Raw genomic sequence first — 27,811 nt, 5'->3', positions numbered from 1 at the left:
AGGGTTGCCATATTTGATAGAGTTCAGAACGATCTTCCGGCAGTAGTATGTCTATTAGATACTCATACCATAAACAAAACTACCAAAAAGTTGGCCAGACACTGGACTGGCTATGAATTGCCTTCTTCCTATTTATCATATTCATCTGGTGTCTCTATTTTGACTATTATATTAACGGTAGTGAGGTAGTTATGGCAGCAATTTATATCCCTCCCCCGTTCTCCACACAGCCATTAATTAGGTTGGTTAACTTTATAAAAGGGAAAGAGCATATTCCTTTGATAATTTTGGGTGATTTGAGTGGATATAATAATGGGGAATAACCAGAGGGGACAGAGAGGGGTTTTTCAATTTAATCCATATTGGTTTAAACTTTTAGATAGCAGGGAAAGTGTAGAGGCCCAATTGAAGGAATTTTGGGACATAAACATGGATTTATCCTCTCTACAAACATTATGGGATACATCTTAAGCATTTCTCAGAGGGCTGTTATGCAGTGGGGTGAGGAAAAAAAAAAGGGAATTTTTGTCAGACTGAAAATGTTCTGAGAAATCAATGTGATTTGGGGCAAGAGAAATTTGTGCAAAATCCCACCTCAGAGAATTTTCTGGAAATGAAAAAAGTCCAGGATAAATTTTCAAATTATTTGATAGGGGCACAAAAAACATTTGTGGAAGGGGGGTGACCGGGTAAATTGTTAGCGCAGCTGGTAAAAGCAACCAACAGGAAAAAATCTGAAATTTTTGCTTTGCAGGACTCTGGGGGTAACATAATAAAGGACCCCAAAGAGAATAGGGCTGATTAATGAATTTTGTTCAGAGGGGACCAGTGGGGGAAATGAAATTTTGGAATATTTAGAAAAATGTAGTTTACCTAATGTTACTTTGGATCAAAAAAATAAATTTGATATGGTGATTACGGTGGAAGAGATAGAGGGGCACTTAAAACCTGTAAGGGGTCCTCGGCACCTGGTCCTGATGGAGTGCCATTTGATGTCTATAGAGAATTTGGTAAGGTCCTACTTCCATATTTGTGTGTAGTATTTAATTAATCTTATGGTTCTGATGTCCTCCCTGCATCAATGATGGAACCGGCAGTAATACTAAAGGAAAAAAAACCCTAATAGTAGAATCATATTGCCCAATTTCTTTACTTAACACTGATGCCAAGATCTTGGCCAAAGTTTTGGCCAGGAGATTGGCAGGCGAGATTGGGACTATTATAGGGGAGGAGCAGACTGGCTTTGTTCCAGGTAGACATATTCACACAAATTGAATTAGGACTTATGCAAATATTCAAATGGGCATGCAGCCTGGCCACTCCACCCTGTCACTGGATGCCATGAAGGCAAATGACAGGGTGGAATGGGAATTTTTGTGGCACACTCTTCAGGCATTTGGATTTAATGGAACTCTCACTGATGCATTCAGCATGACTAGAGGAACTTGTCAGGGGTGCCCCTTGTCCCCTTTGTTATATGTTTTGTTTATTGAGCCCCTTGCAAATGCTATTAGAGGTTGCCCTGAAATTAAGGGGTTTGGGTTAAAGGTGGAAAAGGATAAACTGCTCTTATATGCAGACAATCTATTATTATTTTTATAGGATGCAGAATTAATGGTCCCTAAGGTGATAGAAGTGGTGGAGGAATTTGGGAAACTATATGGATTATAGATCAATTGTGACAAATTCGCTTTGCTCCCCACTGGTAACCAAATGAGGCCCCTTATTGAAGGAGTTAGAGTGATTGGTCAGGAAGAGGCGCTTGATTATTTAGAGTTGAAAATATCAGCAAAAGTAGAATCTTTTACGAAATTAAATCTGGTGCCTATTATCAAAGAACTCCAAGCTAAGATGCAAGTATGGAGGAACCTTCCTCTGTCCCTTGCAGATACGGTGGGGTTAATTAAAATGGTGGTTTTGCCGAAAAATCTTTTTGTTCTCTTTACAGCACCCATTTGGATTGCAGACAAGTGGTTTAGGGCTCTTGAAGCTGAAATGAGTAGGCTATTGTGGGGTCTTTGCAGAGTTCGTATGAAATATGCTTATTTAACCAGACTTGAGGGTGAAGGTGGTTGGGTCTCCCTAAATGTAAAACCTATTACATTGCGATTAAATTACAGAATTTTATAAAAGTGAAATATAATTGGGTGTTGAGTTATTGGGTAGAAAACAAATCACATTATAAGAGTGTACTGGAAGCGGTAGATTCTGGATTTGAATTGGGAAAAATGGTGGAACACTTGTAAATTCTTAATACCGTATGTATAGAAGGATTTGGGAAGGAACAAAGGGGATATGTAAAATTAAAGGTAACTTTGAGTTCACTAAAGTATGGAGAAATGCTACATTTGTGGACTTTAATCGTGGGATGGGTAATGAATTTTGAATAAATAGGCGAATTGGTGAGTCAACTTTGTGTGGGGGGAACCCTTTGAAATTATGAAAAGGGAATTTGGTTTGGTAGATGTACACAAGTTTTGATATATTCAATAAGTTGAAGCGTATAGATGCACTAATAATAAAGAGATTTTTTAACTTGAAACACATATATTGATAGATATTTTGAGATCGGAAAATGTAGGGGGAAGACATTTGGGGAAAATGTATAAGATTCTGTTAAGGAGTTCACAAGGTAATAGGTTGTTAAGAATAAAAAGTAAATGGGAAAGCGAAATAGGTGATATAACTAAGGGTGCGTTCACACTGAGTAATTCAAGAGGAATTTACTTGAGTAATTACTCCTTTTGAATCATCCTCTCCAAATTAATGCACATCTCCTCTTCCCATTGACTTTAATGTTAATTCTGCTGTCCTGTTCACACTGCGGAAATTCTGCTAGCAGAATTCTGACGCTGAATTCCTTTCTGCTTGAAGAAAGAACATGTGGAATCCGCGAGAAGAATCCAATAGAAGTCAATGGGAAAAGAAAATTATGCCCGACATCGTTTTCGAGCGGGATTCAAGCCAAATTCAGCATGGAAATTTCTCTTGAATTTCTCTTGAATTCCACTTGAATTCCGCTTGATGGAGAACAACAATTTCCTGACAAAAATTATTCCTCGTGAATTCCTCTTGAATTCCTCAGTGTGAACATACCCTTACACAGAAGGGGAAGGTATGTTAAAGAATGCTTAATATTGTACTCTAAATAAACATTATCAATACACTCAGTTGAGGATAATTTTGCGATTATATTATTCGCCAATTCAATTGAAGAAAATGAAATGTAGAGAGAATAATGTTTGTCCAAAATGTAAAAAGGAACAAGCTAATTTACTACATCTGTTTTGGGAATGTAAAAAAAAGCAAACAGTTTTGGAGCGAGATTTTATTGAGAGTCATCTAGGAGTTAAAGTAAATTTAGATCCAAAAACGTTAATTTTGGGAGCTGTCTCTGGATATGGCCGGTATAATAAACTTCTTGTCAAGTTTTTTTTTATAGCAAAAAATATGATCTTGAGAACTTGTCCTAGCACCACCGCACCTGGCATACCTGGTTTCCTGTCTGAGTCCTACCTTTTCCATCTCGCGGAGCTGCGTGGATAAGGTATCGGTGACACTTGTCTTTTTTCTTATTTTAGCACATTGTAGAGTAAAATTAATAGTAATAAGGGAAATGGAAATATATATTAAACTTAAGTGAGCATTGTACATACCTACTAAGTTTGTTAAATAAAATCCCGTTCCTGGTAGCTCCAGGTAACATCAGCTTCCTATTACACAGGTACCTGCAAACACTTGTGATAAATGGCATCCTGTGTGCGTGTTATGAGATTTTTTCCCTTTAACATATTTGCTTTGGCCATAATCTGGAGTGATAACTCTTTCCTACGTTAGTGCTTGCTATTATTTATTTTTAAGTAGAATGTCATAGCCTTATCACATACAGACCTATCATGGATATAAATATTTTTCAACTAAGCTCTGAATCCTAGTTTATACAGCAGTTCATCCTTCAATGGTAAGAATGGAAGAAATTGTGCAGGATTAGAAAAATATGGATGCCATCTTCCAAAAACAGTGCCATGTCTGTCCAGAAGGGGCGTGTGGCATTGAAGCAATACTAGGCACACCCTCTGGCCAGGCATCTTTTGATTAACCCCTTAACGACCACGGACGTATATTTTCGTCCATGGCCGTCTCCCGTAATGTGAAGCGCGCTCAAATGCTGAGCGCTCTTTGTATCTGCTGAGTCCCGGTTGCTATCAGAAACCAGGACCCGCGGCGAATACCGGATATCGCCAATCCGGCTGATGTCCGGTATTAACCCTTTAGATGCCACAATCAAAGTTGATCGCGGAGTCTAAACCAGGAGAATACACTGCCGGTTAGCTCAACGAAGCTGTTCGGGACCGACGCGGTGAAATTGCGGTTTTCAGAACAGCCGAGAGGACAGCGCGAGGTGCCTTACCGTGCTCCACGCTATCAGATCGGCATTTTATTGCTCCAAGCCTGAGATCCAGGCTTGAGCAATCGGGCGCAGATAACACTGATCAATGCTATGCTATGGCATAGCATTGTTCAGTGTATGCAATAAAAGTGTTCAAGTAATAGTCCCCTATGGGGACTAAAACAAGTGTGAAAATAGTTTTAAAAAAAAGTTAATAAATGTGATTTAACCCCTTCTTAAATAAAAGTTTGAATCACCCCCCTTTGCCGATTAAAAAAAAATGTAAACAAAAAGAAACATATGTGGTATCGCCTTGTGGGTAAATGTCCGAACTATAAAAATATAATGTTAATTAAACCACATGATCAATGGCGTACACGTAAAAAATTCCAAAGTCCAAAATTGCGTATTTTTGGTCACTTTGTATACCCTACAAAAATGTATAAAAAGTTATCAAAAAGTCTGATCAAAACAAAATGGTACCAATAAAAACTTCAGATCACAGCACAAAAAATTAGCCCTCATACCACCTTGAATACAGAAAAATTTAAAAGTTATAGGGGTCAGAAGAGGACAATTTTAAACATACTAATTTTGGTGAATGTAGGTATAATTTTTTTTTTAAGTAGTAAACTAAAGAAAAACCTATATGAATTGGGTATCATTGCAACCATATGGACCTACAGAATTTGCACCAAAAGTGCACTGCGTAGAATCGATGTTATTTATTTTTTTATTTTGCCCCACAAATATTATTTTTCTGGGTTCTTTGTAATTTTTGTGGTAAAATGATTGATGTCATTATAAAGTACAATTGGTGGCACCAAAAAAAAACCCTCATATGAGTCCGAGGTGCAAAATTTAAAGCATTATAATTTTTAGAAGGTGATGAGGAAAAAACTAAAGTGCAAAAACGGAAAAACCTGTGGTCCTTAAAGGGTTAAAGCCTAGATTTGTTTTTTAAACTAACTTTCTTAAAGCAAACCTGTCAACTTCTAACAATGGGCATTGACAGGTCTCGATCCATCCCATCGCTAGATAGAGATGCTCAACTTACCGTATTTTTCGCCGTATAAGACGCACTTTTTCTTCCCCAAAAATGGGGGGAAAAAGTCGGTGCGTCTTATACGGCGAATACACCCCTATCGCGGCGGTCCCTGCGGCCATCAACGACCGGGACCCGTGGCTAATACAGGACATCACCGATCGCGGTGATGCCCTGTATTAACCCTTCAGACGCGGCGATCAAAGCTGTTTGCCGCGTCTGAAGGGAAAGTGACACTAACCCGGCTGTTCAGTCGGGCTGTTCGGGACCGCCGCGATTTCACCGCGGCGGTCCCGAACAGCCCGACTGAATAGCCGGGTTAGTACTTACAGGACACCGGGAGGGACCTTACCTGCCTCCTCGGTGTCTTCTTCGTTCAGGGATCCCCTGTATGGCCGGCGCTCTCCTTCCTCGTCATCACGTCGTGGCGTATGTGCGTCGGCGTGCATAACGACGTGATGGCAGCGACGGAGAGCGAGGATACCCGGGCCGGCAGCAGAGACGTTCCGGAGCGATGGGGACACGGCGACAGCGATGGAGCGACATCCAGGGCAACGGTGACGGGTCCGGAGCGGCGGGGACACGTGAGTATTAACTCCTATGCAGTGGTCTTCAATCTGCGGACCTCCAGATGTTGCAAAACTACAACTCCAAGCATGCCCGGACAGCCGTTGGCTGTCCGAGCATGCTGGGAGTTGTAGTTTTGCAACATCTGGAGGTCCGCAGGTTGAAGACCACTATTGGGTTCAAAATCTTTATTTTTTTAGATTTTGCACCTATAAATTCGGTGCGTCTTATACGCCGGTGCGTCCTATAGGGCGAAAAATACGGTAATTCAGTGGGTAAAATTTTTTTTTATTTCCATAGTCCTTGCCACCGCTGAGATATAAGCTCTTCTTGATAATATGCAAATGAGGATCAAGTGCACAGGGGGTGTTCCCCAGCACAGCAAGCCCAGGGTTAGACAGCCCAGAGCTATTCACCATCTCAGTGTTGATTCTCAGTAAAAGTGGGGTAAGTATAAGAAAGCGGACATGCAGGTGGTCAATAAGAGAAGATGGGGTTGCCAACCAGAGGTCTACTCCAAAAGTAATGCAAGTCTCTATGTGGAATAGAATCTATGACCAATAACTTAGGAAGGGTTTGAAATGTGTTAGTCTGCCCACCACTGTGTTACAACATATATGGTTTTATTAATGTGGATTTAAGGTGGAAGTTTTATTTTTATCACTGAAAGCATTGGACTTTCATTGTTTTACACTGTCTGCATCAAGAAATTGGTTCCTGCACGGGTCTGTTCTTGCCCAAAGATGAAAAAAAAAAAGTTGAAAGTCACCTTAGCTCCCATATAGAATAAATGGGATGCCAGTGCAAATGTGTGACTCACCGATTAATTCTAACCAGAGTTTTGAGTCCTTGTTCTCAAGATCACAGGGGGCCCCAGTGGTCAGACCCCCGTGATCAGATAGGGAATACCTGTGGATAGGGGATACATTTGCAAGATGGCAAAACCGCTTTAAAAAAGTTTAATATAGTTTTTTTGGTGCTCAATTATTATGAGTGTGTGGCGTCTTATAGGCATTAAAAGAGGGACCTTGTAGGACCCCTAGCTCTTTCCCTCCCTTTCCCCTCTAGCAGGGTAGGGTGGCTGCTTAAGCTGTCGTTGACTTCCAGGGATAAAGGTGATACAGCAACAGTCCCATCTCCTTTTTCGCAGAATTGGAATGGGTCTGGATTTCATAAAGACCGGCTTTGTACTGCATTCTCAGTGCTAATAATCATCTCCACTGTGACCTGTTCAGTGCCAAATAGTGGCCTATGTAACTAGGACAAATGGGAATCTGGTTTGCCTTTAACTGTACTTAGAGGTTTTGTGCAAGCCAGACTGTGCTGTTTGCTTACAAAGAGCATACACAAGTGTGGAGAACCTTCAACAAATAGCACAATCTACTAGAAAATAACTCCAAACCATTTCTATTCTCTAGTTGTTTGTAGGGACTGAGAGGACTAAAGAAAGTCATTTGATGTTATGGCTTTAACCATGTACTATAGGTGTATTGTTTCTGTCCTTCAGAGTCAGTGAGATCATTGGCTTTTTTCTGTTGCTTTATTGCTTTATGACACATTATTCTGGAATGCATACTATATATATATATATATATATATATATATATATATATATATGTGTGCAGTAATAGCATTCACTGAGAGCAGATCCCATTCCAGGGAGGGTTCATATAAATAGACCAAATTCTATGAGACCAGGTTGGACTGACATTGAAAGTGCATCTAAGGCTGAGGCTACACGAAGACTCACAGTGTTACTGATTGATATGAGCTATCAGTCTAATACAATACAATGAGTTTTAGGGTGCTGCTACATGCTGTTGTACCAGGTACCAGACACTGCGTGCGATATGGCAAGTCTGCAGTGGAAAGTCTAAATGCAACCCACAATTACTGGTCAATCACAAAGTGCTTGTGGCTACTGCAAGTGCTGGAGATTGACCAATAATTTAGGGCTGCTCCTGTACTTGCCAATATTTAAAGTGGCAATTCCAAATCCCACATGGTAGCCATCACTGGTAACATCATCCTTTTGCAATGTTGTAAACAGAAGTTGCAACCCAATAGTCAAAGAAAGCGCTCCAGGAATGGTTCTGTTTTATTGTCCAACAAACCTCTCTCTGGTAAAGTAATAAAACGACATTACTTCCACGATTATCTCAATTCTTCCCCCTTCATTAGGAACATCTCTGGCAGTAGCCATCTTGGAAGCATATTCTTCCCCATTTTCTAGATACAGTACGTGCTCCCTCTTGTGGGGTACCACTTTGTCACCTTTCTTCCTCTTGGCCAAAACTACAGTCCCTGCCAGTAGTTCAGCTATGGACAGTGTTTGGACAGAGCTGCATTATTTGTAGACTGATTTTTAGGCAGAAAGGAGCATTAAGAACAGGAAAAAGTACACGGTTATATTTATGCGCCTAAATGCTGCCTATGTAAAAAAATATAATTTCCACCATAGTGGTTCTTTAAGTCAAACAGTAGCACTACAAAAATTCTCTATGTAGCCCAAGTCTTAAAAGTATTCACTGGGATTTATTCTGTTTTATGGTCTAACAACATTAAAGTGTACCTGTCGTCAAAAAAACTTTTTATATAATGGAGATAATAACATTATATGCATATTTGTAATATACATTGGTTAAAAAATTTGTATATTTTTGGGTAAAAAAATGCTGTCCCTGCAGCTATTGTCTGTGTGTCTCTGTGAGGAGTCCAAATACAGGAAGTGAGAGCAGGACAAGCAGGTCTCTGGGCATTCTCCTGGCTTGTCAATCACCTCATGTGTGCGCCCATAGCATGTCACCGAGCCTCAGTGTACAGAGACCTGCTTGTCCTCAGTGTACAGAGCCCTGCTTGTCCTCAGTGCACAGAGCCCTGCTTGTCCTCAGTGCACAGAGCCCTGCTTGTCCTCAGTGTAGAGAGCCCTGCTTGTCCTCAGTGCACAGAGCCCTGCTTGTCCTCAGTGTAGAGAGCCCTGCTTGTCCTCAGTGCACAGAGCCCTGCTTATCCTCAGTGTACAGAGCCCTGCTTGTCCTCAGTGTACAGAGCCCTGCTTGTCCTCAGTGTACAGATCCCTGCTTGTCCTCAGTGTACAGAGCCCTGCTTGTCCTCAGTGTACAGATCCCTGCTTGTCCTCAGTGCACAGAGCCCTGCTTGTCCTCAGTGTACAGAGCCCTGCTTGTCCTCAGTGTACAGAGCCCTGCTTGTCCTCAGTGTACAGAGCCCAGCTTGTCCTCAATGCACAGAGCCCTGCTTGTCCTCAGTGTACAGAGCCCTGCTTGTCCTCATTGCACAGAGCCCCGCTTGTCCTCAGTGTACAGAGCCCCGCTTGTCCTCAGTGTACAGAGCCCTGCTTGTTCTCAGTGTACAGAGCCCTGCTTGTCCTCAGTGTACAGAGCCCTGCTTGTCCTCAGTGTACAGAGCCCTGCTTTTCCTCAGTGTACAGAGCCCTGCTTGTCCACCCTCACTTCCTGTATTTGGACTCCTCATAGAGACACACAGGCAATAGCCGCAGGGACAAAAATATACATATTTTTTAACCAATGTATATTACAATTAAACATATTATGGTATTATCTACATTATATAAAACGTTTTTGTTGACAACAGGTACACTTTAATGTAAATCTGTCCCATGTTATTTACATTTTTAAAAGGTTGCTTTCATTTGCTTAACTTTTGTCATGGGATGTCTTAGTGAGTAGTGAAGGGCTGGGTGTTAAGACCCCCACTAACTGCTGGAACAATGAAGCAGTACTGGGAACAGTGCCCCTTTGGTTAGAGTAAGCCTTCCTCAGCTAATCACATCATCAGTCATAGACAGTACTGCAGTATGTGGTATATACAGGCAGCACTTCTCCACAATAGCTTGTATATGCTGTGTGCCAGACCACCGTGGTTTGCTCTAAAAACTATGGGGAATTATATCATTAATACAGGAAGTAGCTGGCACACTAAAAGTGAGCTTATTTTTCTTGTTGCTCTCAATATTTATTAAAGGGAATCTGTCAGCAGGGTCGTATAGACTAACCTGCTGGTACTGGGTTAAAGTGTGGGTGACACAAATTACAACAGTGTTATTCTTTTTCCTCTATGTTGTGCCATTTTGGAGATATGGAAAAAAATGGGAATATGCAAATGAGCATTGTCTAATGAACTGGGTGCCTTCCCTAGCTCCTAAGTGCACTGCTATGCCCGTCTGGCAGATCCGGTAAAAACATGCACTTTAATGCTCCAGGGCTGCCATGCTGGAGATCCCACTGTGCAAGCAACAACTACGTATAGGTAGTAGTTATACTCTATGACTGCAATAAAAATTCCTACTAATAATCAGACAATTAACCTGGCTTCTCCCTGCCATTTTCAGGCTGTTCTTGTTATGTATTAGTAATAACTAGGTAGTTCTAATGTCTAGCGGCTTGTTCATGTACAGAACACCAGAAGCAGCTGTATTGCTATCTGTCTTATTCCCATATGACAAGTGACTCATTTCCATCTCATGGTGGATCAGGATTAATGCTTCCTGTCAGTGTATGACTTCCTCCACATTCCCTGTCAACCCTTATCATCTCAACCATTGCCTAGTATCTCCAGCAAGCACATCAAGTTGTATGCAGCCATGTACAGTGAGGCAAGACAGTATTTATTCAGCCACCAATTGTGCAAGTTCTCCCACTTAAAAAGATGAGAGAAGCCTGTAATTTTCATCATAGGTGTACCTCAACTATGAGAGACATAATGAGGAAAAAAAATCCATAGAATCACTTTGTCTGATTATTTTTTTTTAATTATTTGCAAATTATGGTGGAAAATAAGTATTTGGTCAATAACAAAAGTTCATCTCAATACTTTGTTATATACCCTTTGTTGGCAATGACAGAGGTCAGACGTTTTCTCTAAATCTTCACAAAGTTTTCACACATTGTTGCTGGTATTTTGGCCCATTACTCCATGCAGATCTCCTCTGGAGCAGTGATGTTTTGGGGCTGTAGTTGGACAAAACTGACTTGTGGGAGAACTTGCACAACTGGTGGCTGACTAAATACTTTTTTGCCCCACTGAAAATCATTTTATATTCTCCACTACAATACGTGAATAGGTAATTGGTTGACATAAATGATGTAGTTGTACATTTCAGCACACAATGTATGGTAACATTGCTTTATTTGGCTGGAACAGATCTTCAGGACTATTGGGCAGTTATAGAAAACTATAATAAAAAAAATTGAAAGACCATATACCATATAAAGATTGCTCAATACTAAGGCTCTTTTCATATCATATCAGAGCCTTGGGACCTGTGCCATGGAGGTTAGAGCTGCAGAAACAAAACTATTTACCAATGGCAGTGGTTCACTGGGACAATGAAATCTGGTTGTAAAGTGTATATCACTTTAAAGTATGTCTTAAATATAAAAAATATTTCTTGTACAAGTAAATTAAGAGAAATCGAACATCTTTTTTAATTTACTGTATTACATATACAGTGGTCCCTCAACAAATGATATTAATTGGTTCCAGGAGAACCATCATATGTTGAAACCATCACATGTCGAGTACATATGTCTATGTAAAAATGGTAATTGGTTCTGGGGCCTTGGAACCATTGTATGTTGAATACATATCTCTATGGGAAACTGCTAATTGGTTCTGGGATGACCATTGTTTGTGGAGTGTATGGGGAGTGTTTAACAAACCAGGGTGCCTCCAGCTGTTGCACAACTACAACTCCCAGCATGCATGTACAGCCATTGACTGTCTGGGCATGCTGGGAGTTATAGTTTTGCAACAGCTGGAGGCACACTGATAGGGAAACATTGATGCATGGGGTGTATAGTGTGTATATGTATTGTATGTGATGTGTGACATCGCATACAGTACTGTACAGTTCTTTAAATACCTTCAGGGGGGACAGAATGTCCTCCATTACCATCCTGCCGACTACAGCTCTATAGGAAAGGAAGGGGAGGGCAGCCAGCAGATCATTGGATGCCTGCAGCAAGATGTTGCATGCTATTGGCTATGTCTGCACTGGGGGCGGGGCTTACACGGAGCTCACAAGTGGAAGCCTGTGTGAGTTAGCAGGACAGCATGTGAGTAACAGGAGGCAGAACGGGGCACACGGGGCACATTAAACAACTATCTGTAAGTTGCTGAAGTTGTCAGCGCTGTCAGATAGCTGTTTGTACGATGGCCCCGACACACAGCAGCATCATATGTCGATGCTGCCTTCAACATACGATGGGCTCTGAGAGGCCATCATATGTTGAAATGATCATATGTCGGGGCCATCATAAGTCGGGGGGTCACTGTACAGTGATCCCTCAACTTACAATGGCCTCAACATACAATAGTTTCAACATACAATGTTTTTTTCTGTTTTTTTCTGGACCATTGTAAGTTGAAACCAGACTCAACATACAATGTACAGACAGTCCAGATCTGTGAAACATGTCAATGGCCGGAAGATCCGACCAATCAGAATGGACATTCACTGGTAAAACCCCTGTATTCCTGAAGCGTATGCACTGACTGGTGTCTGGTAGCGCCCCCTACAGTACAGGGAGGTATTACATGTTCTGTACTTTTTACCTGTTCCAGGGTTAGCTGCTCCTTAGGACACCAGGTGAGGGTGGCTCCATGTTACTTTTTTAGGACATTACATGTACTGTACAGGACCCTGAAGAAGCTCCTGTCCTCTACATAGACCAGTGTTTCCCAAGCAGGGTGCCCCCAGCTGTTGCAAAACTACAACTCCCATCATGCCCGGACAGCCTTTGGCTGTCCGGGCATGCTGGGAGTTGTAGTTTTGCAACAGCTGGAGGCTCCCTGCTTGGGAAACACTGACATAGACAGTGATTACTGCTCCCAGCAGGGTGTGTGCGGGTGTGTCTCCTGAGACTTCCAGCAGAGCAGAGCCAAGCAGAGATTTCCAACAAGCCTTCCCCAGGTTTGTGGCAGATTCCTGGGGAAGAAGCTCCTGCAATGGAGCCTCGTGGCTCCACTCCCCGTTCCAGGCTGGCGGGAAGTGGAGTGAAAACTTCGACAGCCATTGTTCCGGCCGGGAGAAGATCGGGCAGAGTCTGCAGCAATGCAGGCTCTGCTACCCAGGCTACGGGTGCCAGCCAGAGATCCACTGGTGGAAGAAAGGCACAGAAAAGCAGTGTGGAGATGTGGTCGGAGAGTGGGCCCGGCGAGTCCAGTTCCACGTACTGCTCCCGCATGGCCGCAAGGTTTGCGGAGTACGAGCAGCGCGGCAAGGAGCTCAGGATGGCCAGAGAGGATCTGCGTGCGACCCAGAGTCTGATGAGTACCAGATCCAGAAAGAGCAAGCCAGAACTGAAGAAGAGGATAACATCGCTGAAGGGCGAGATTGTGAAGCTGGAGGCGAGGAGAGCGGAGATACTGGAGGGGAGCGGTCTCTTCAAGGAGAAGCTGATCAACAGCAATCGGTTTGCCGCCACGAAATCCCCAGGTAAGGTGGAGGTGGATGATGGGGAGAGTAGTGGCGGCGAAGATAGTGAGGATGGTGGTGAAGAGGAGAAGATGGAGGAAAGTGTGGGAGTTGTAGCTACTCCAGGTGACACCCAGACCCAGGACAGCTACATTGAGGCTGGACAGGTGGCACTTCCGCCAAGCGAGAGTGAGGAGGATGACGTGGAGGGTGAGGCTGGGGGTCTGCTGAGGGCAATTGTGATGCAGGAGTCCCCAGCCCACCTCCAGAATTTCACCTTTGGGGACGAGGAGTGTGAAGATGTGGTGGTCAAGCAGAGGTCCAAGAAAAGGAAGACAAAGGAGACGGTACAATATGTATTTGTCCCCTTCCAGCAGTCTGGGCCAGCTGCAAAGCTGGTTCAGGCTGCGGGCTCCCCCAAACTGCCAGACCCCGTTCCTGTGGTGGAGCGGGGCCAGCACGGGGAGTACAGTAAGGCGTCAGGAAAGGCTAAGGGCGCAATAGTTGTGAAGCCCACCCATCCTGTCGGTAGGGAAGGGCAGGATGGGCTCATGCCGGGCAGCTCTGGCACTGCAGGACCGCCCCAGGGTGGCAGGGGGCGTGTCCAAGTGCCAGAGACAAGTTACGCTGCCGTGTGCTCGGGGGGCGGTTCCCCGAGTACTGTGGGCACTACTGGCGCTGCGGGGCACTCCCCTGTGAGGGGGGGGAGTGTCCGGGCGCCAGAGAGCGTTGAGTCCGTGTGCTCGGGGGGCGGTCCCCCGAGTACAGTTTGTTCTGCGGGCACTGCGGGGAACTCCCCTGTGAGGGGGGGGAGTGTCCCGGTGCCTGGATCATTGCCCAGTCAGGAGGAACCATCATCAGCAGCAGCAGCAGCCAAGCCGGACAAAAAGAATGTAGTTAAGCCAGCAGTACTACAATTCCCAGCCAGCCCAGAATCAGTTAGGCAGGGTATGAGTGAGAATGCTGAGTGTAGTAGTGTTGTGGATGAGAGGAGTGTCAGTGGAGTGAATGTTGGTGGGAGTAGTGGTATGGATGGAAAAAAGGATGATGTGAGTGGTGGTGTGAATGGTGGTTCTGGGTCTGGGTCTGGGTCTGGCCCGGCTGCCCCCCCGGCAGTGACTGCTCCTAGGAGCTATGCTAATGTCGCTGCCAGGGGTCCAGGGGGGTCCCCGTCTCCGTCCGTCCCCGGGGGTTACTTGCAACAGCGCCTCCTGGAGGCTCTGCGTAGGGGAGACAGGTCGATCCAGGTAGAGGGAAGGGGTGAGGTCGACCTGTCTTTCTGGATAGAGAGGCACGGTTTGGGGGCTTTCCGAGAGCAGAATGGGGAGGTGGTCTGGTCCCTCCCGACAACCGGGCAGGACAATAACCGCAGGAATGTGGTCCGTCTGATTTGGAGGGGTGAGGATGCGTGCCCACCTCGCGCTAAAGTGGTTGAGCTCCTCCTCCAGATGGAATTCAGGGCGAGTGACATCTTTGCCCTGATCCACCCCTACGGTACGTCCGAGTTTGACGTCAGTTTCGTTCGGCCAGAGGGTCTCGAACTCTTCTGGTCAAACTACGAGGTGGCGAAGAACGAGCCCGGCTGGCGGGATTTTGCCGTAAAGGCAATTTCCCGTCAGAACTCGGTCAAGAAGGTGACCGTTTTGACCCGTAACGAGTCACTTTCTTGTTACGACATCATGACCTGGCTCGGTCGGTATGGGGATGTGACGGACATGCCCAAGAAAAACATTGATGAGCACGGGATCTGGTCCGGGGCCTGGACGTTTTCCGTCAAACTCAGGCGTTCAGGGAGTACGGTTGCCCACATTCCGTCAGCCGCCTTCCTTGGACGTGACAGGATCCAGGTCTTCTACCAGGGGCAGCCTAAGGTCTGTCACAGGTGCGGTAGCCCCACCCATTTTAGCGCAGCCTGTACTGTACAGGTCTGTGCTTTGTGTGGTGGGGTGGGTCATCTGGCCGCATCCTGTAGGCAGATCCGCTGCCATCTGTGTGGTGTCCTCGGGCACCCTTTCAGCCGTTGCCCTAGCGCCTTCGCCCGTGCGGCGGCCGCTCCGGCTGGGGAGAGCTGTGAAGTTGCCTCGGCTGGAGAGGGTACGAGCAGGGATGGGGGCGCACCAGGGCTAGTGAGGAAGAAGGGCCCCGCCAAACTAAGGCGGGAGGAAAATCGGAGGAGGAGTAGGGAGCAGGAGAGTGCCCAAGTGACGGGGGTAGCTCCGGCCCCTGCTCCTGAAGCTGGCCCTGAAATGACTGAAGCCCTGGAGGAGGACGTGCTGGATGAGGAGGTCAGGAGACTGGGCGAAGAGGAAGGCAATATGGCCGACTCTTCCGATTCCTCCCACTATGAAAGTGTGGATGAGGAGAGTGTAGAGAAGGCCAAAAAGAAAGACAAGGGCAAAAGGAAAGGGAGAAAGAAGAGGTCCAAGCCCTCTCTCCCTCGTACTGCGGGCCGGGTCCAAAGCGGAAGCCTGACTGCCCCCCCTCTGGTTGACCTGTCAAACCGGTACCTCGTCCTTGATAACATCTCCTCCCCCTCCTTGGAGGGGGAAGGTGAGGGCGGGGTGCCTAGGGAGAGAGAGCCTCTGGGGGGAACTGGGCCCTGTCCTGTTGAGGCACCTTCCTCAGAGGGCAGGGCTAGACCGGGGTCGGACGGAGACGGGGACCATATGGACCAGAGTGAGTCCAAAAAAAGGGGTAAAAGCGGTCCTGCCCTTTCTTCTTCTTCTGGGGATGAGGGCACGAAGAAGAAGGGGAAGAAGAAATAAAGGTGAGGCCGTCTAACTTAATCACCCATGATGGCGGCACTCACCCCATTGACGCTGGCATCCATTAACTGTGCCAGCATAAAGTCTGATACGGCTAGATTCGCAGCCTTTGATTTTCTCGGCCGTGTTGAAGCCGACATTTTGTATCTGCAGGAGACCAGGTTGTCAGATCTAGCCTCCCTGGTAAAAGCCAGAAGAGAGTGGAGGCGCGGTCCCTCCCACTGGTCTCTTGCGGCTGAGCCGTATAGTGGGGTGGCGGTCCTTTTTACCGCTCCGGTTGAATGCCGACGGGTTATTGAGTTAGAAATGGGGAGGTGCCTGATCTTAGATGTCCTCATGAAGGGGCAAGAGCTCCGGCTCATTAACATCTACGCCCCACAAACCAAGTGGGGCCGCAAAGATCTCTTTATGAGGATTAAGCCCTTCCTTTTTACTAGCCGGCAAGTGATTTTTGGAGGGGACTTCAATAATGTCACGAGGTCCCAAGATAGGAGAGGTTCCAATGGTCCGCTGGCTTACGATAGCGTGGCCCTCAATAATATAGTTAGGGAAGCTCGCCTAGAGGACGCCCACATCCGGAGCCCCTCAGGCCACGTGGGTTTCACCTATCATCGAGGTAGCTGCAGGTCTAGGATAGACAGGTTTTATTTAAAGGAGGAAGCCGTCTCTTCCGCAGTGTCCGTGGTTGAGGTGGAATTCTCCGATCACTGTATGATTTTGTTTTCCTTGAATGTTTCAGAGACCCCCCGGATGGGTAAAGGTTATTGGAAGCTGAATTCGTCCCTCCTGGAGGAAGCGGAGATAAGACAGTCCTTTGAGGATTTTCTTCAGAGTCAGGTACCTTTACTGGACTTTTGTAGTAGTAAGTCAGAGTGGTGGGAGATATTCAAGAAGCGGGTTGCGGGGTTCTTCCGCCAGCTCTCGAGCCTCAGGTCCCTGAATAGGTACCGCCTGTATCAGGGTCTGAGGAGGAAACTCGAGCTCCTTGTCTCGACTGGAGGTAGCCGAGAGGATATCTCCAGAGTGAAATCCTTGCTGATGGGGTGTCAGTATGATAGGCACGCATCTTTGGTTTTTGAGAGGGATTACGGGAGGTACCGCTCGCCCGACCCTTACAAGAACTGTAAGATGTCAGTGAGTAGTAAAGTGGTCTCAGGACTGATTGATAGTACGGGATCTCTGAATCGGTCCAGATCAGGGATCCTGGAGGTCGTCAGATCCTTCTACTTGCACCTCTTGGGAAGGAAGGATCTAGATCGAGATGGGATGTCGGCTTTCCTGGCTGAAACTATTCCTGAGCCAGGGGTAGACCCCTCTCTTGATGTTTTGGCAGAAGAAATCAGGGAAGAGGAAGTGAGACTGGCGATCGAGGGGCTCGCCCCCAAGAAGTCGCCAGGTCCGGATGGCTTAACATCTGAGTGGTACAGGACCTTTAAGGAGTCTTTAGCTCCCCTCTTGACTGAGGTATTCAATGAGTGTCTCTCCTCGGGCACTCTACCAAAGTCAATGAGGAGGTCAGCCCTGATTCTTCTGTCAAAGGGTAAAGATCCTAGCCGGATTGAGAATTGGAGGCCCATAGCTCTTCTCAATACGGACAGGAAGCTTCTGGCCAAGATACTGTTTAATCGGTTGGTGAAATTTGCACCCCGGCTCCTTTCGGGGGCCCAGCACTGCTCTGTTCCGGGCCGAAGCACCTTAAGTGCTGTCCTCAGTGTCAGGGAGGCAGTGGAGCGGAGTAGTGCGGGTCTCTGGAAGGGGTACATGCTGTCCTTGGATCAGGCCAAAGCATTTGATCGGGTGAACCACGAGTACCTCTGGTCCGTCCTCCTGAGATATGGCTTACCGAGTACTTTTGTGAATTGGCTTGTCACCTTATATGCAGGGGCAGAGAGTTTCCCGCTGGTGAACGGTTGGTCTGGCCGCTCTTTTGAGGTGGGGTCCGGAGTCCGTCAGGGTTGTCCTTTGAGCCCGCTGTTATACGTGTTCGCAATCGATCCCTTCGTCCGGAGGGTAGATTGTGGGCCGTTGACGGGAGTCGGGATGACTCTGGCGGAGCCGGATGTCGCCCAGAGAGTAGTGGCGTACGCTGATGATGTCACTATTTTCGTCTCCTCACGGGAGGAGGTCGATGTGGTGATGTCAGAGGTGGACCGCTACTCGGAGGCATCCGGGTCCAAGATCAACCGGGATAAGTGTGAAAGTCTCTGGCTGGGAGGGGGAGATCCCACGTTTGATCTCCCTGACACCCTTCCAGGGCTCCAAGAGTCAGCAAAAATTCTGGGCATCACATTCGGCCAGGATGATTATCCCACCAAAAACTGGGACGGTAAGCTCCAGGATGCCACTCAGAGGGTGAACCAGTGGAAGGGTTGGTCTATGACCCTCAGGGAAAGGGTACACCTGATCAAATCGTACCTGCTCCCCTTGTTTATCTATCTGGGCAGTGTATGTATCTTACCAGAGGCTTACTACACTAGGGTCTACAGCCTGTTTTTCCAACTGTTATGGGGGAACAGGTTGAACCTAGTCAAGAGGGAGGTTACGTACCGCACGAGGAGACTAGGGGGTTTATCTATGGTAAACCCCGTGGTGTTCTTAACGAACACCTTCTTGAAAGCCAACATTGCAAACCTCTGGAAAGAGAGGGCTCCTCCGTGGGTACTCTCCTGCAAGGAGTGGTTTCGGCCTTTCTTCCAGGAATGGGAGACAGGAGGGCAAGTGAAGGACCTCCGTACGCCCCATGGATATCTTCCGGCTTACGCTACCCCGACTCTGAAGGCGATACGTCGGTGGGGTCTGGGAGTGTGGGAGATCAGGACCCAGTCAAGGCAGTTCCTTGACAAACGGGTTCTGTTGACCCACTTCCAGAAGCCTCTGGCGCTCAGGGACTGCCCAGGTCGGGATCTGAGGGAGGGGTTGTATCTTTTAAACATGAAAAGGATCCCCCAGAAGTTTTGGGACTTGGCCTGGCGCTGCTTTCAGGGGAAGCTATGTGTAAAGGACAACCTGAAGTACAGGAACTCTGATGACCGGGGATGTCCCCGAGAAGAGTGCGGGGACACGCTGGAAAGCATGGACCACTTCCTGCTTCATTGTCCCTTTAACATAGGGGTCTACAACAGGGTGGGCGCTTCCATCGGCTGGAGTCAACTTGGCGGCCTTGCCTATCCGGAGTGGGCTTATGGGGCATTCAGGAACCTGGGTGGCTGAGATCGGGGCACTTTATTTTTAGTCAGTTTAGTGGTTAGGTACTACACGTGGAACGCACGGTGCTTAGTGTCGACCCAACAGAAAATCCTCTCCGAGGTGGAGGTCTGTAGGAACATCACTGGTGACCTCGGGAAGATCAGGTCTTTGGAGTATGGCAGTCTTGGTACCAGTAGGGCTTCTCTCCTGTGGAGAGGTTTCTCATTTCATGTGCCCTAGGTACTAAACCTTTTGGGTAGAGTACCTTTTATTTTTGGTTAGGGGCAGTGTTATAGGGGTAGAGATAGGGTGAGGGTAGGGTCAGATTTATTGTAGGGATAGAATTAGGGAGAATTGTAGGGGGAGTTAGGGAAAGAGTATAAAATGATTTATGTATCAGGTCTGCCATCCTTCTCCCTGGTGGTGGGCTGATGCATGTGCACATTAGCTTTTTGTTTTGTTTTCAATTTACATGGTATGAAGGGCTTACAGGCAACCAAACTTGGGCCTAAAGGGGGTGGTGGTTCAGAATGTATAAGTTTGTATATAAGTTGGTTGGGAGGAGTGTTAGGTGGGGAGGGTGTATTTGTGGGTGGTGGTTTTGTGGTGTTTTGGGGTCCTGACATGGGTCAGTTAAGGACTGGACTTTGAGAACTGTATGGACGGTATGGACTCTGACCCATGTACAGGAGGGGTGGTGTGGGTGAGGGGACAGTTTTAGTGTAGGTGTTTTCCGTTGTTTTCTGTAGTATATTTTTGTGTATTTTCAGTAAGTTTTGTATATATTGTGTTTTGTATATATTGGGTTTTGTATTTATATTGTTTTATATTATATAGTGTATAGTGCAGTCGGGCCAGTAGTTAAGTAGTGTCATATGTGTTTATGTGTATGTATATGTGTGCGTTTATGTGTATGTATATATATATATGTATGTATATGTATGTGTATGCTTGCGTATATGCATGTATACATGTTTGTGTATAAAATTTTATATTTTATTTTTTCCTCCTTGGGGGGGCTGCTCCCCTCCGGTGTCTCTGTTCTCCTCGCCTCCGGCTTCGCGGTCTCGCTTTTCGGCGGTGTTGTCCTTTTCTTCGGTTGTGGCTTGCTCTTTTTGGGTCCGGCTCTCGCCGGTTTCTGGGCCACGCGCAGATCCTCTCTGGCCGTCCTCGGCTCCTTGCCGTGCTGGGCGTGCTTCGCGGGCCTTGCGGCCGTGCGGGGGCGGTGCATGGGGCTGGGCTCTTTGGGCCCTCTCTCCGGCCGCGCTGCTTTTCCCTGCCCTTCTTTCACCGGTGGATCTCTGGCTGTGAGGCAGAGTGTTATTTATTAGCAAGTTGTGCTGAAATATTTTTTTTTTACTTTTTTTATTTTTTTTTATTTTTTCCCCTGGGTAAGGGTCATTTTTGAGTTACAGCCAAGTTGTGCTACCTTTATGTTCCTTTTCTTATTTTTTTTTTATAGCCAAGTCGTGCTTATTTTATGTTTTATATATTTTTATAAGCCAAGTTGGGCTATTTTTATGTTCTTTTTGGAATGCGTGTTTGAGTGTGATATTTAGTTTTTTGGTATGTGAAAAAAGTAAAAGTATATTTTAGTAAATTTGGGCTGGCCGGTTAGGCAGATTTTGTTTTTGTAATTTTATTTATGTTATGTTTGTTATAGCTGGTTAAGCTTGTTTTTGTTTTATGTTTTGTATCAGATTTGTTTTTCATTTTTATAATAAAAAGAGTTACAGCTCCCAGCAGTTCTTTCTTACTTTTATATGTAAGGATTTGCTTTATCTATATTAGTTATCTACTTATTTTTCTTTAATTTTCACTTTTTCCTATTTTTGGATGACATTTAGGTGCCTTTGAAACCAATTACCAGGTTTCCATAGAGTTCTGGTCTCAACATACAATGGTTTCAACATACAATGGTCGTCCTGGAACCAATTAATATTGTAACTTGAGTGATCACTGTAGTTGTTATTTTGAGCCATTGATATAAGTATCTGTGATAGTTCCAGTTGTTTGTGCAGAGCACAGCTGAACAATGCCGTCATATAGAGCTCTGTTACTGACTGCTTAATGTCACATTGTGCTCTATGGCCTGAAGTAGGGGTCACGGTAAAGCCCTTATGCTGCCAATACCAACATTGTTAGTGGGATCTGACACATTCCCACCCCAGATTCCCTTGTGCAGCAGAAACAGAACTATCTGTGTGTTACACAGGAAGATGTGTCTCAATAGGTCAGAAGACAATATGTGGAAAGCATTGTCATGGGTGACCGGAATCGTTTGGGTGTGTTCCGTTATGAAATAGATATATTGTGTTGTTATCAAGTCTTGTCTGCCTGCCATTGTACTCACTGCATATCTAGTCTGGTGCTTTATAAGTGGTTATTATGTGACATTCATATAAGAGAGCAAATATGTCTTGTGTACATTGGATGTGGCTATAATAACAGATATCATTCTACTCTGTAGTACCAGCAACAGTAGGGAGTGCCAACTGAATATAGGTATCCTATAGCCTATACTGAGCCCACATTACTATTGTAGGGAACTGCATAAGTACCGTATTTTTCGTCATATAAGACGCTCCGGCATATAAGATGCACCTAATTTTATAGGATAAAAATCTAGAAAATAAAGATTCTGAACCAAATACAATGTAAAGTATAGGACAGTGATCTTCAACCTGCGGATCTTCAGATGTTGCAAAACTACAACTCCCAGCATGCCCGGACAGCCGTTGGCTGTCCGGGCATGCTGGGAGTTGTAGTTTTGCAACATCTGGAGGTCCGAAGGTTGAAGACCACTGGTATAGGAGGTAGTACTCACGTGTCCCCGCCGCTCCGGACCCGTCACCGCTCGTCACCGCTGCCCTGGATGTCGCCCTCCATCGCTGTCGCCGTGTCCCCGTCGCTCCGGAACGTCTCTGCTGCCCGGTATCCTTGCTCTCCGCCGCCGCCATGACGTCACTACGCACGCCGCTCCTATTGGATGACGGGACGGCGTGCGCGACGATGTGATGACGACGAAGAAGAGCGCCGGCCATGCAGGGGATCCCGGCACGGAGCAGACACCGCGGAGGCAGGTAAGGTCGCTTCCGGTGTCCTGTAAGCTGTTCGGGATGCCGTGATTTCACCGCGGCGGTCCCGAACAGCCCGACTGAACAGCCGGGTTAGTGTTATTTTCGCTTCAGACGCGGCGGTCAGCTTTGATTGCCGCATCTGAAGGGTTAATACAGGGCATCACCGCAATCGGTGATGTCCTGTATTGGCCGGGGGTCCCGGCCGTTGATCGCCCGCAGGGACCGCCACGATAGGTGTGTGTATTTGCCTTATAAGACGCACCAACTTTCCCCCCCCCCCCCAGTTTTGGGGAAGAAAAAGTGCGTCTTATACGGCAAAAAATACGGTAGCTTTTATTAATATACTGCACACTTATTTCATCAGAAACTTATTTCATCAGGCTATATTCCCATACAGATGTATTGCTGAAATGTCTAAATGTAGAAATCCATATGCTTGGTGCCATACTAACCCAATTCCTGATTTTTAAAACAAATCTGTATTAGAATATACTAATATTTTTTTCCCTCTGCCAAAATGTTGTACTGCAGCTCTCCGCTGTTCATTCCCATTCAAATAAAAATGGACATAGTTGAACTACCAGGCCCGGCCGCTACCAAATTTACAAAGTCGTGCCTAATAAACAATAAAAGGGATGTGGCCTCTTCAAACCTGTAAAGTGTTCTGAAGAAGCTCTTCAAAAGTTTATTAATGATACATTGACGTGTGCATAACATTCCCATACTACAGCCAGAGAACTTCATAGATCTGAATATGACAATGTTTACTGCTCAAGAGTATATAGACAGGCAGAGGATGCCAACCATCATTTTGGATGTTCCCCTCTATATCCAGCCTAGCAGCATCCCAGAGAACACATCAGTTTGCATGAGCAAGAAATGCGTGACAGCATTATTGGAAAAATGGGAGATTTTACTAGCAAACATTAGAGAGTTCTGCATACACATTATCTACCGCTAACTCAAATACCCTGATGGTTAAGACTCAAAATTATAAGACCCACTGACTAGACGTTCATACATTTAAATGGGAACTGAAGAAAATACATGAAGAAATATTATGCAGTACTTATTGTCTAAGAATATCTGGCCAACTCGGGCATGATCTACTTACAAAAATTAAATGTCAATGGCCAAAATACATTATGGCCCATTCATACTACAGAATATCCACCCGGAATAGGAACACTCCGACGTGGGCTAGCTCCATTGATGGCAAAGCATTTACGAGCGGATTCCTTCAAAATAATGAATATATTCCTTCTTTGAGTGGAATTCAGAGCAAAATTTACATGCTTAGAAATACACACTGGCCAGTGAAAAGAGAGAAGTCTCTGCCCAACCTAGAATGCCAAACCACCCAACATGCATCCAGACTCAATGTAAGTTACTACAAACCGTATACATTTAAATGTAGTTCTCATCTTACTTGTTGTCCTGGGTAAATCCATGTAAATTCTACGTCTACATCTGGCTCCCCCAAGACTGTGCAAATGATACTGAAGTCACCTCCACTTCGAACCTTATTGGCTGATGCAGTAATTGTTGCAGAGGGTGGACCACTGGGAACTAAAGAAAATACATGAAGACATACCAAGTAGTACTTGTCACTGTTTAAGTATATCTGGCCAACTTGGACATCTACTAACAAAAGCTGAATGTGCACAGCTAAAATGAGAGTTAACCCCTTAAGGACTCAGCCCATTTTGGCCTTAAGGACTCAGACAATTTAATTTTTACGTTTTCATTTTTTCCTCCTCGCCTTCTAAAAATCATAACTCTTTTATATTTTCATCCACAGACTAGTATGAGGACTTGTTTTTTGCGCGACCAGTTGTCCTTTGTAATGACATCACTCATTATATCATAAAATGTATGGCGCAACCAAAAAACACTATTTTTGTGGGGAAATTAAAACGAAAAACGCAATTTTGCTAATTTTGGAAGGTTTCGTTTTCACGCCGTACAATTTATGGTAAAAATGACGTGTGTTCTTTATTCTGAGGGTCAATACGATTAAAATGATACCCATTATTATATACTTTTATATTATTGTTGCGCTTAAAAAAAATCACAAACTTTTTAACCAAATTAGTACGTTTATAATCCCTTTATTTTGATGACCTATAACTTTTTTATTTTTCCGTATAAGCGGCGGTATGGGGGCTCATTTTTTGCGCCATGATCTGTACTTTTTTTTGATACCACATTTGCATATAAAAAACTTTTAATACATTTTTTATAATTTTTTTTTAATAAAATGTATTAAAAAAGTAGGAATTTTGGACTTTTAAAAATTTTTTTCGTTCACGCCGTTCACCGTACGGGATCATTAACATTTTATTTTAATAGTTCGGACATTTACGCACGCGGCGATACCAAATATGTCTATAAAAAATGTTTTTTACGCTTTTTGGGGGTAAAATAGGAAAAAACGGACGTTTTACTTTTTTATTGGGGGAGGGGATTTTTCACTTTTTTTTTACTTTTACTTTTACATTTTTTTACATTTTTTTTTACACTTGAATAGTCCCCATAGGGGACTATTCATAGCAATACCATGATTGCTAATACTGATCTGTTCTATGTATAGGACATAGAACAGATCAGTATTATCGGTCATCTCCTGCTCTGGTCTGCTCGATCACAGACCAGAGCAGGAGACGCCGGGAGCCGCACGGAGGAAGGTGAGGGGACCTCCGTGCGGCGTTATGAATGATCAGATCCCCGCAGCAGCGCTGCGGGCGATCCGATCGTTCATTTTAATCGCGAACTGCCGCAGATGCCGGGATCTGTATTGATCCCGGCACCTGAGGGGTTAATGGCGGACGCCCGCGAGATCGCGGGCGTCGGCCATTGCCGGCGGGTCCCTGGCTGCGATCAGCAGCCGGGATCAGCCACGCATGACACGGGCATCGCTCCGATGCCCGCGGTTATGCTTAGGACGTAAATGTACGTCCTGGTGCGTTAAGTACCACCTCACCAGGACGTACATTTACGTCCTGCGTCCTTAAGGGGTTAAAGGGGTACTCCGGTGAAAACCTTTTTTCTTTTAAATCAACTGGTGGCAGAAAGTTAAACATATTTGTAAATTACTTCTATTAAAAAATCTTTATCCTTCCTGTACTTATTAGCTGCTGAATACTACAGAGGAAATTTTTTTCTTTTTGGAATGCTCTCTGATGACATCACGAGCACAGTTCTCTCTGCTGACGTTATTATAATAATAACAACCCTTTATTTATTGTTGTCTTAAGTGGGATTTGAACCCAAGTCCCCAGCACTGCAAGGCAGCAGTGCTAACCACTGAGCCACCATGCTGCCCTTAGCATACATCTGCTATACATCTGCTATACATCTGCTATGCATGATTGCTATAATGGACAGAGATGTCAGCAGAGAGCACTGTGCTCGTGATGTCATCAGTGTTCCAAAAAGAAAGGAATTTCCTCTGTAGCATTCAGCAGCTAATAAGTACTGGAAGGATTAAGATTTTTTTAATAGAAGTAATTAACAAATATGTTTAACTTTCTGCCACCAGTTGATTTAAAAGAAAAAAGGTTTTCACCGGAGTACCCCTTTAAGGCCCATTCATACTTCTAAATATCTGCCCAAAAATCTAATCGGCACTAGGACCACTTGGACATGTGCCGGCTCCATGGATGGCGAAGCATTTCTGAGTGAATTTCCCCAAAAGAATGAACATGTTCTTCCTTTCGGTGGAATCCAAAATTGAAATTTCTGCGGCAGAAATTTCTGCAGTGTACACGGTGCAGCAGAATCCCATGATAAACAATGAAAGGCTGCTGCACCAGAAATTTCCAAGCAGAATTTCTAGTTCGGAAATCCCGTATGAATGGGCCTTAAGAGAGAATTTCCTACTTTGTAAGAACTGACAAAGCTCAACAGTGATTCTGATCACAGCACAATGGGTAAGATAACTATAGCACTCTAACAACATAAACCAAAAAAGAATATTGTTAAAGATAATGACCAAAGGGCTTTACTTATACCTTCCACATAGAGCAACTGGTATTTAATGGATATCTGAGGGGCTCCTCTGGCCTCTGCTCGGCAATATACCACTCCACTTTGGTTGGAACTGGGCTGCTGGTAAATGAAACCTTTCTTTACGTCATAGGTGATATCTCTGCCATCAGCTTTGATTTCTTCAGCTGGAAACTCTCTGTGTAGGGTGACTTTAGCAGCCGCAGTGGTCACCCGACATGGAATGACAGCTGGTTTATCTGGGTGCATGTAGACAATCTCAAAATAACTTGGGGATGGTACAAATAGTTCTCCTTTATCTGCAACAGGAAGAAGTTTAATGTCAGTATTCCTTTCTAATTTCATCCAGGTAGTCTGTGCTATGGAGTCTGAGGCACTGTATATATTCAGTAAATATTCAAGAAATATTTCCCAATATTTTTTTTTTAGGTGTTTGTTATCGTAGTATCACTAACTACCTCCTTTACGCCTAAGATCTATTTCTAAACAAAATGGGGGAGATTTATCAAAACCTGTGCAGAGGAAGAGTGGTGCAGTTGCCCATAGCAACCAATCAGATTGCTTCTTTCATTTTCCACAGGCCTCTAAAGAGGCCTGTGGAAAATGAAAGAAGCAATCTGATTGGTTGCTATGGGCAACAGCACCACTCTTCCTCTGCACAGGTTTTGATAAATCTCCCCCCAATGTGTGTATTCTCCATTATTCAATCACTTTGCGGGTTCCAATTGATACATCTTTCCGGCAGTAATTTCCTGGACCCAACCACACAGTAGGCATAGAAATCAAAGTACAAGGCAAGTGACCTCAGAGCCAAATTCAAATCCTAAATACACACTGAACAATAAGAAAAATAGAGGAAAAAACTCTCTGTCTGCCCTAGGATGCCAAACCACCCACCAAGCATCCTAGCGCTTGGCTCAGTGTAAAATACTACCAACCATATCTATATTCACCCTCATAATCACAGAACCCAATGGAGTTTTTTATTTTTTTACGAACTCTGTGTATTAATGTAGAGGAAATATTATGATATGTAGGTACTCAATGACCCCTAGGATTGGGTGAGTATAAATTTTTTTCACTTTATATATACTGTATTTTAACCCCTTAAGGACGCAGGACGTATATTTACGTCCTGCGCCGGCTCCCGCGATATGAAGCGGGATCGCGTCGCGATCCCGCATCATATTGCGTCGGTTCCGGCGCTCATGAACGGCCGGGACCCGCGGCTAATACCACACATCGCCGATCGCGGCGATGTGCGGTATTAACCCTTTAGAAGCGGCGGTCAAAGCTGACCGCCGCTTCTAAAGC

The 27,811-nt window shown here is 45.1% G+C and overlaps 1 protein-coding gene across 1 annotated transcript in view; it reads right to left on the bottom strand.

Annotated features, from left to right (window-relative positions):
- The window catches only part of PDGFRL (platelet derived growth factor receptor like), a 158,084-nt gene that overhangs the window by 5,642 nt on the left and 124,631 nt on the right, over window positions 1-27,811 (bottom strand). Inside the window, exons 4-5 of the mRNA XM_056559005.1 lie at window positions 26,503-26,796; window positions 23,919-24,058 (exon numbers count right to left, since the gene is read on the bottom strand). Coding sequence (XP_056414980.1) covers window positions 23,919-24,058; window positions 26,503-26,796 — 434 coding nt within the window. The remainder of the gene's footprint in view (window positions 1-23,918; window positions 24,059-26,502; window positions 26,797-27,811) is intronic.

The sequence above is a fragment of the Hyla sarda genome, chromosome 1 (genome assembly GCF_029499605.1).
Source record: "Hyla sarda isolate aHylSar1 chromosome 1, aHylSar1.hap1, whole genome shotgun sequence".
Taxonomy (NCBI): Eukaryota; Metazoa; Chordata; class Amphibia; order Anura; family Hylidae; genus Hyla; species Hyla sarda.
This window is presented reverse-complemented; position numbering and strand designations above follow the sequence as displayed.